Source organism: Solanum lycopersicum, chromosome 8 (assembly GCF_036512215.1).
Source record: "Solanum lycopersicum chromosome 8, SLM_r2.1".
NCBI lineage: Eukaryota > Viridiplantae > Streptophyta > Magnoliopsida > Solanales > Solanaceae > Solanum > Solanum lycopersicum.
Window position 1 is genome coordinate 3,422,527 of NC_090807.1, and position 9,857 is coordinate 3,432,383.

Sequence of the window (9,857 nt, forward strand, 5' to 3'; positions counted from 1 at the left end):
ATTCAAAAAATGCTAAAAGAAAATAATATATAGTGTGAAAACAATGAAATATAAGTGAAAATGATGTTTGGAGTTTTTCTATATCTTATTATAAGACAAAAATTACAAGTGCCTATCAAAAAAAGCTATAGGTGGATTAACTTTTAAGTTAATTAGTTGATAAATTTGATTAATATTTTAAACGAACGTTAAAATATTGAAAGAATCTTTTCTTAGTATGAAAAGGTTGATTGTAGCAGTTATTATACGCATAAGAAACAGGTTTAGAACATATAAATGTCATAAACGTTTACGATTTCAAGATGAGTGCTCTCCAATTTCGACATTAAATGCTTACACATTTACCCCTTTAATGTTTTTTATTTGCATTCTGTAGATTTTTTAAAAAGAAATATAAACAATGAAGGGTGATATGTATACTCTAAATTTTGTGAATCAATTGAAAAATCAAGTAAGTTTAACCTATTATCCAATACATATATGAGAATTATATAGTTATTCACTGGTCATTTATATTAAATACACTTGTATTACATATTTGCATGAATTTTCATTTTTTTCAATTTAATTATTACGATAAAAGTGAGATTTAACCTTATTATTTTAATTGTTACCATAAAAGTGATATTACTACGATGACTTTCTGAATTTTGTACGATCGTATAATATGTATTGACAGTAATAACTACATTTCTTAAAAGATGAAAAAGTCCGTCAAAGAACCAACAAAAATTGAAATCCCAAGGTAAAAAATAAAAAAGTATCACATAACGTATAAAATTGAGCAATACCTCAAGAATACATTTCAAAATTACTAAAACTCAACAAAATATACATATCAAAAAAAAAAAATTTAATGATACAACATATTAACAAGACCACACAAAAATAAAATAATAACCGTGTAAACCTTATCTAGTCTAGATAAAAAGCACAATTAGACTAAACAAATCAAATACCATAAAACCAATAAAAAAGATGATATTCAAAGAGTACATCAAAATCTAACATTAAGAAAGAAGAATAAAAAACACACTAACACTAAAAAAATCACACAAAATTAACAAATTGTATTACAGATTATTAGCATAATTTGATGAAAACAAGATCAAAAACTTGAAGAAAATATATTAAAATACAATAAAAATAATCAAGATTAAACAAATAAAATAATAAAAAAAGAAAAGAACATAAAGATTTAATACGAAAGTAATTATGTTTAGTCTCTTTTTTACTTCTTATATATCTTTTCTCTATTAACAACAAAAGGTGATAAGAAATAATCACCGACAAAAGTCCCAATTCAAAATTATATTGATTTTCGATAAAGAAGAATTGATATACACATTTATTAAGAAAAATGCAACTTTTGATCTTTCCTCTTCATTGTAACTGTTTTCCAAATGAATTTAAATCATTGTATCTAGAAGTATGAATATAAATATAAATTATTATTTAATATTAAAATAAAATAAAAACAATATAGTGATTCAATTTTTAATTTGAGAGCTCCACTGATTTTCTTTTCTTTTCTACCTATAGATTTTTTAGATGAACACTTCCAGTGATTATTATTCGTATAATTTAATCATTTCTAAAAATAATTCTTTTGCAATTATTTGTTGATACTTTTAAATTTGTGAGATATAGACTTCTTTGATTTGCTAGTTGCCACTTGCCAGTTAGGAATAGTAAAATAAGGAACAATCAAACTGAGTTATGTCACCAAACAGCTCCCAACAAGTTGTCTTGTAGTGTGTATATAATATATATATATATATATACACATATTATATATATAGAATAGTCCATATAATTTTTGTTAAAAGAATAAATAGAATAGTCCAGATAAATTTTTCCATAACAACATAGTTTATTTGAATAAGATAAGGGGATAAAATTTGCATACAATTTAATATATTTGGTATTTAATCCAAAATAGTTGTCAGTTCCTCTAAAAATATAGTTATCTGATTCGTGTCAGATTCTTCAAAAATATTTTACTTTTGAAGGAACTAACACACATTCACTAACATTTCGAGTGACATATAGTTATCTGATTCGTGTCAGATTCTTCAAAAATATTTCACTTTTGAAGGAACTAACACACATTCATCAACATTTCGAGTGACGGAGCAGAGCCTTAAAATGACAAGTACAGAATAATGACAATGTTATCAAACTCAGATATACAAATGATGTTATGGAAACATCTTTATGATGAGTTACTCATACTACAAAATATATACAAGACCAAAGCAACAAGAAAACATCTATGCACATTATTACCACTATATATTAACAGTATAAAGTTTGAGTCGAAAATGACTCAAACAAATGAAAGAGAACAGCTTCTCAAATACATAATAGTGAGCAAGCTAGATAACAGAAATGATACAAATGTTGCAGAAACTCGAAGCAGTCCAATCGAAATAAATTACCTCATATCCAGTTCTTTGGCGTTACAAAAGGTTTGCCTGGCTTGGATGTAGTCGCTGTGCCTGGACTGCTGTTTAAGGTATGGCATGAACCACCTGCCAGCATTGCCATCAAACTTCCTCCGTGCACTCTTCCTTCGGAAACTGATGATGAGCTTCCACCTACTGCCATGCTTGCTTGATTGAATCCAAAATAGTTCCAACCGGTAGATGTCAAAACATTACTACCTGTGTTCATGATATCAATCTCCTTCATCTTCCCAGGATTTAGGGGTGTTGAATCCAAGGTCGAAGCCCCTAAAGTATCACCACCACCATGAACGCGTTTGTCTTGCTCCAGGGCACCATGAGATTCAACAAGTCCACTCTTCCCTTTTGCAAATGAGTCACAAGTACTATCATTTTGGCTGAATCCGGAATCAGGTTGACCCCAAGAACATCTTTTTCCGCTGCCATGCGCCTTGCAGAAATCAGTGCTTCCCTGAGCACTTTTTGTACAGTCTATGAACTTGCATCTTTTACCACCACCGTGACGCACACAGTAATTTGTCCGGCCCCTAGCACTCTTGGAGCACTCTGGTACAGCACATCTCTTACCACCACCGTGTTTAACACAGAAGAGAGTCCCTCCGTGAACACTCTTTGGGCAAATCCCACCTCCTTCAAATGAACATCTTTTCCCTCCACCATGACCCTTACAGAAAGGTGTGCTCCCCTCTGCGCCCTTATTGCACCCTTCAAATGTGCAACGTTTCCCACCACCGTGGCCTTTGCAAAACATGGTGCTTCCTTGTGCCCCTTTAGAGCACTGGGGGTACTGACACCGCCGGCCACCTCCATGTGAAATGCAAAAGCCAGAGAGTCCTTCAGCACTTCTCGTGCAATTCTCTTCCTGGCATCTCTTGCCCCCACCATGTCTAATGCATAATCCGGACTTCCCTCTGGCAGCACGGGTGCAGCCTTCATGACTGCAACGGCGTCCACCCCCATGTGCAATGCAGAAACCAGTGCGTCCTTCTGCACTCTTGGTACAATCAAGGAATTTACACCGCCGACCACCGCCATGGGCTTTACAAAAGGCAGTTCGACCTTCAGCTCCCTTATGGCAGTCTGGTTTTTGACACCTACGTCCTCCACCATGGGCAATGCAAAAGCCGGAAGCACCCCTTGCTCCTTTAACACAATCCTTGAACTGACATTGTTTGATGACACTGTTGCGTTGCTGCTTCTTTGTTCCGGAAGTACAAGTGACTGAGCTATTTTGATTTGTTACTATACTTGAGGAAGGATCAGGAGAGACTGAAGATGGCTCAATTTCTTTTGTCACCTGTTTCGAGAAGTAACTAGACCCTTCGTCCTGTGGCACATGTAACGGATGAAAAATGCTACTGGTCTTCCAATGAGAAACCACTGATACTTCATGAGTCTGACGAACTCCACCAAAACCATGTGGCACCTTTATGACACTTTGAGGTGAAGTGGAGGTCAGATGCAAACTGGTAACATCAGATTCAGCAGCACTACTGGAAAGACTCAATTCCAGATCAATTGCAGGCCCTTCATCAAGTACTCTTGGATCAGAGCTAATCACACTTTTTGGCCTTAGTTTCTTATCATTGGCCAGATAAAGACCGAAGTCCACCTCCAAGTCCATTGAGGACTCGCCAATTTCTTTCGCTGGAGATATTGAGGTACATACAATGCCTGAACTCCACTTACTTTCCAAGGCACTTGATGAATGGCCTAAGCTTAGACACAAAGATGAACCAATTTGCTGATCAACAGATCCACGAATCAAGCTCCAATTGTGTTTTATTTCCTTTGTAGCAGGGAATAAAGGCATTAAGGACCCAACGGAATCAAGTTGCAGGGTGGTATTAGCACAATCGGCACCTTCAGCTTCAGCTTCGTTTACTCGGATAGAATCTCCCATACTCTTGGATGTATTCGATGAAGGGTTTGCAGCAAACCCCAAATAGTGGAATCTGGAGTCCATGACCAAATACTAGGATGCAACACTCCTATTGAACCAAATCTCAACTGCAATTTGCAAAAGAACAGACGCCTCCCTTCCAGCCTAAAAATTAGTTAGTAGCTAAACTAAGGTTAGATGTGTCAAAAAGAGCACATCCCACCCCCGCTTACGAATCCAGAAGTATCCTTTCTATCCATTAGATATCAAACTTTACACCAAGTTCCTGTAAACAGCAACAATGGAATAAAACTTTATACTGAGTCAAATCTTCAGCAACAAATCATGATAAACAATCATCCTGTACCACATTGAATTTCATTAAAAAGCATATTTCAGGTCACTCATCCACCGCACAGAAGACAGAAAGTCAAGAGAATATGAAAGGAAAGATTTAGCAGATGTATACCAGAATAACAAGATCATTTTTAAGCAAACAGAGTATGTTTTGGGGAAAATTACATAGAACGATTTGACTTCTCTCCCCCCTTCCCCTGCTAACCATGCAAGATTCTTATTGCTAATCTGACCAAAATAAAACATTTTCCTCTTTTATTTTCTGAACTTTCTATTTCAGCTATTGTTTCCTTTGTTTCGGGTATTGCTGTTATCTGTTGTTGTTACTATTCTTTTCTCCACTATTTTGGCTCCTTTACTACTGTATTTCCTTTTCTTACTAATTGTTGTAATTCTTTACTCAACCGACGGTCTATCAGAAACAATTTTTCTACCTTTAGTAGGTAGGAGTAAGGCTGCACATGCACCACCTTCCCCAGACTCACTTGTGGGTTACATTTGGTATGTTGTTGTTGCTGTTTCCTATTTCTGCTATAAGTTCGTACGGAAAGAGATCATATACTCAGAAGCAAGCATTCCAAACACTTTTAGCTCTTCCCATGTAAACAAGAAAGCCCGGACCATACTAGTTTCAAACTTCTAAATCTCAGGAAGAACCATATAAGTGGCTAGCTACACATATGGAGCTAAAAGCGAACAGACACTTTGTTTTACTAAATCTATAAATCAAGCAATTCTTTTTTCAGTCTATGGCTCTATATAACAGCATTTGTTTTTCAGTCAAAGTTCAAAGGTGAAAAGGTACTGAAAAGCTCCTTGTCGGGTTTTTAAACGCAAAATGCAATTAAAGTGTGATTTAGTGAAACAAGACACATTATGTATATGATTGTATATTTCATTTTACTTTTGGAGTAAGCTTGAATACTTATGGTAAACTAGGGTAACTATGAGTATACCTCCTTCCTATAAATCACATTGAAAATTGACCTAAGCTAAAAAAAACTGTCCTACGCCACAAGGAACTGTTTTATTAGCATTAAAACTTTTGATCATATTAAAGCTTGATAAGATTACTGTCCGAAATAATAGAATCACAGAACTACAAGGATATCAACTAAGACATACTTAGCAAAGCAGAATATGACGAAGAAATATGAATTTGTCCACTTACACAAATAGGATTCTTCACTAAACCTCATTTCATGTTCTACCATACTAAAGAATCATGTTGCTTTGTGTACTCTTTCCTTCTTGCTCGTTTAAATCCAAAAAAAATAAAAAAATCAGCCAAATTAATTGAAATCAGGCAGAACACTCCAGATTCAATTCCTTCTTTGCTTTCCACCTCAAGACTGCATAACATAAGAAGAAAAATGAGGGCAAAAAGAAAGGAATTTCAAATGTCCCAAATACAAATATTATAGAAGGAAATTAATCATAACCAAGAGAGAACCAATACAGCTATCTAGTTTTCTCTTGATTAGTATAACTTACAAATAACTTGAACCGAGGGTCTCTCGGAAAACAACATCTCTGCCTTCACAATGTAGGGGTAAGGAATGCATAAACACCATCCTCCCCAGACCCCATTAGTGGATTACACTGGGTATATTCTTGTTGTAGTAAGACTTAATCGAAGAAAAATTGCAATACAAGGATAACAATTTTAAGAGCAGACCCTAGTTGTAAAAGATATTTTTTTTGAGAAAGTTAACGTAAGTTGTAAAAGATATTTCAATCCAAGTTAAAACAGCGAATTGAGGAGTAATTGTTTAAACAAACTAGCTCCCAATCAGAGTTCAACATTCCAAATTCAACCACAATTTCCACCTTTTCCTTTCTGAAAAAAAATACAGATCTGAGAGTACAAAATCTGAAACAAGCAATCAAATCTGTGAAAAAATGTTGCAAAAAATTCAAATAGACAAAATAGAGCTTGAACTTAAAATACATCAGGAGAAAGATTTGAAGGCCTAACTTCTGAAAAAATAAATTCAATCCGAGTAAAAACAAGCAAATTGATGAAAAATTGCAAAAATATACTAGCTAATAATTAATAACCATATTCTCAAAGTTCAAGCTTACAAATTTCACCTAAAAATACCATCTTTTTCTTTCTTAATAATAACACTTGCAAGTACATAGCTCAATTAGGATGATGATTCGAAAATACACTGCTAAAAGATGTCCAAATCCAACTAAAAACAACAAAGCAATTAAAAATTTGCTAAAATAGACGGGGCAAAGTTCAAGATATTATATTCAGCTAAAAATTAAACCTTTTTTTCCCTTTCTTCAAGAACAGCAACAATAAAAACAAATCCAATGTAAATCCCACAAATGGAGTCTAGTGAGAGTGGTGTGTACGCATTCCTAACCCCCACCTTGTGAAGGCAGAGAGGTTGTTTTCCGAAAGACCCTCGGCTGAAGTACTTCTTTTCTTTTCCTCAAAGAAAAGAAACTTGCAAGTGCATAGCTTAATTATACAATCCCAACTAGATTCTGATTTAGGGTAGGTAGATAATTGGCATGGCTCAAACGACGGAGTTATTCAATAAGCAAACCAATCACGAGAAATACAAACCAACAAATCTGGGACACCATGTTCCTAAAATCAAACAGAGAGAACAAAAAAACTTGAAAGTTAGATTTCTTTTTAACAAGGAAAACTCACAGCCGCTACCTGCTCCTATGCCATAATTCGCGAACCACACAAAAAGATAACCCAAGCCCGGTGCAACGAGCTCGAAGCAGAAGGGAAACCCCTTGCTTTCGAAAAGTTAGATTATAGATTCAAGAGAGTACCTTTACATTTGGGGACTTACTTTAAATACAAATGACTATATCTCTATAAACCCCAGATAGGAACTCTATTAAAAATCTCACCTTTTTCTTTCTTTAAAAACAAAAAATCTTACAAACATGGCTCAATTAGCTAACCCCAAGTCCCAACTAGTTTCAAAGTGAAAAAGTTATTCAATAAGCAAAACCAATCAATATAACACAACAGAAACAAGAAAAAAATCAAAATTCAATATTTATGCCAACATGTTCCAAAATCAATACAGAAAACAAACAAATTCAAGAAAGTACCTTTTCAGGAGGAAACTTCTTTTTTTTTTTTTTGATAATTTTTGCAGGTGGGGTTTGTTTCAAAACCTCAGAAAGTATGTGTAAAGTGAAATTGAGATAAAGAATGAACTAGGGCTTATATGATTTCAGCAGCCAACAAGGGAGAGAAACAAAATGAGCACATTATGTGTATAGTAGGTATATATATACATATATGTAATCTGACATGTACCTATAAAGTACCTTGTCATTAGGATCCAAATGTTTGACTTATTATTACTATTAGACACAAGATTTTTGGGATATTGATTTAACACGAAGTTTAAGAAAATAAAATCAGATACATATTAAAATATTATATAATTTTTAAAAAATTAAATAATATTTCATGAAAAACGAATAATTTGAAACAGATAAAGTATAACATCAAGTTTTCCTTATTCAGTAAGCTATTTCTTCGTATTAGAATGTTTACATTTCTCCTCTTTATAGGTTCGAAAGTTATTTCATATACGTTTAAATTATTTTTCTATCACTATCGTTATTTTAAATATATTTATTTTTGATCTTGTCTCTCTTGATTTTTTATTACGTCTCTTTACTCATTCCTATTATGAATTTATTTTTTGCGACAAAAAACTATAAAAAATAAAAAGGACTTAGAGGAGATTAGTACTCTACAAATCTACCTGAATTCATACTCTCTCCATTTCAAATAGAATGACGTCATTTTCTTTTTAGTCTATTTAAAAAAGAATGATATTATGTCTTTCGATTTTTCATTACGTCTCTTTACCCATTCCTATTATGAATTTATTTTTTGCAACAAAAACTATAAATAAAAGGACTCAAAGGAGATTAGTACTCGACGAATCTACCTGAATTCATACTCTCCGTTTCAAATAGAATGATCTCCTTTTCCTTTTTAGTCTGTTTCAAAAAGAATGATTTTTTTATTTTTTCTGGTAATAATTTTTTACGTGGTATGTTTAGTACTATAAAATTAAAAGGTAATTTTGTATATTTGACATAATTTTAATTTAGAATCACATGATTAAATTTTTTTTATATTTTCTTAAATTTCGTATCAAATTAAACTAGATTATTTTTTATGAAACGCATTCATCGTGATTTAGAGAAAAATTATACAAATAATTAAATATATGATTTCCTTTTGATGAGTGGAAAGGTCGAGTGGAGTTATAGTTTTGCAGACAAAAGACACATGTGATACACACAACGTGTCCACCTTTTGACAATTAACGATTGATTGATGGATGATTAAAATTATGCAATTATTAATAATTTAAACACTAATTATATTTTTTAAAAAAATAGTTATGAAATAACAATATGTTTAGAATTTTAATTTTTTAAATTTTAGTTGTTATGATACTGTGGGTCATTGAGTCAACTAAATCATCTATTCATTGGGTGCTCTATGTTAATTTTATATAAATACCTATCAATTTCTACATAGATATATACAGATTCCGTAACGAAGTTAATGGATGTTCGAGTATCCGGCGGACACCATGTGGACCCGCCCCTGAATATTAAAATTAATCATGTTATACTTTATTTTAAAAGGAGTATAGTAATATTGTAATACAAATATAATACAATATATGAATAATTAAATGATAAAATAAGTAAAAGATTTCAAAATTTGTGAATATTCATAAACAAAATGATCAAAGTTAATGTGTATATGAGTAATTGAGAGTTAAACGACTAATAAAATATAAAATGTATCTATAGTTGTTAGAATTAAATAAACCTCTTAGTTATTTAATATTTTTCTATCAAATATAAATAAAATAATATACAAATTGATTAGCATAAACATATTTTAATTATGTAGTAAAATAACAATTAAACTTTGTATTTAGTGCGTTTAATTTATGAAATAACAAACTGAGCTACTAAGCATAATATAAGTTATGCTAGTATTAATTTTAATACACGAATAACTCTATTTATAGCCATCAATCAAGTATTTTTTTTTTCAATTGCTTATCAAATTTATCTTTAAGTAAAGGTTTTGAATTTGATTTTTGAATCTAATTTTACCCCTT

At 32.4% G+C, this 9,857-nt stretch overlaps 1 protein-coding gene across 2 annotated transcripts; it reads right to left on the bottom strand.

Annotated features, from left to right (window-relative positions):
- Positions 1-2,163: 2,163 nt before the first annotated feature.
- Positions 2,164-7,986, bottom strand: LOC101256504 (uncharacterized). 2 transcript variants are annotated; one of them, XM_004244575.5, is made up of 3 exons: positions 7,801-7,986; positions 5,879-6,059; positions 2,164-4,636 (listed from the first exon to the last, which is right to left on the bottom strand). In XM_004244575.5, the coding sequence occupies exon 3, from the start codon at positions 4,432-4,434 to the stop codon at positions 2,443-2,445; it is 1,992 nt and encodes a 663-aa protein (XP_004244623.1). In that variant the 5' UTR covers positions 4,435-4,636; positions 5,879-6,059; positions 7,801-7,986; the 3' UTR covers positions 2,164-2,442. The 2 variants fall into 2 exon arrangements, with proteins under 2 accessions (XP_004244623.1, XP_025888112.1); XM_026032327.2 differs by lacking the exon at positions 5,879-6,059 and having other exon boundaries at positions 7,801-7,964.
- Between the last annotated feature and the right edge of the window lie 1,871 nt (positions 7,987-9,857).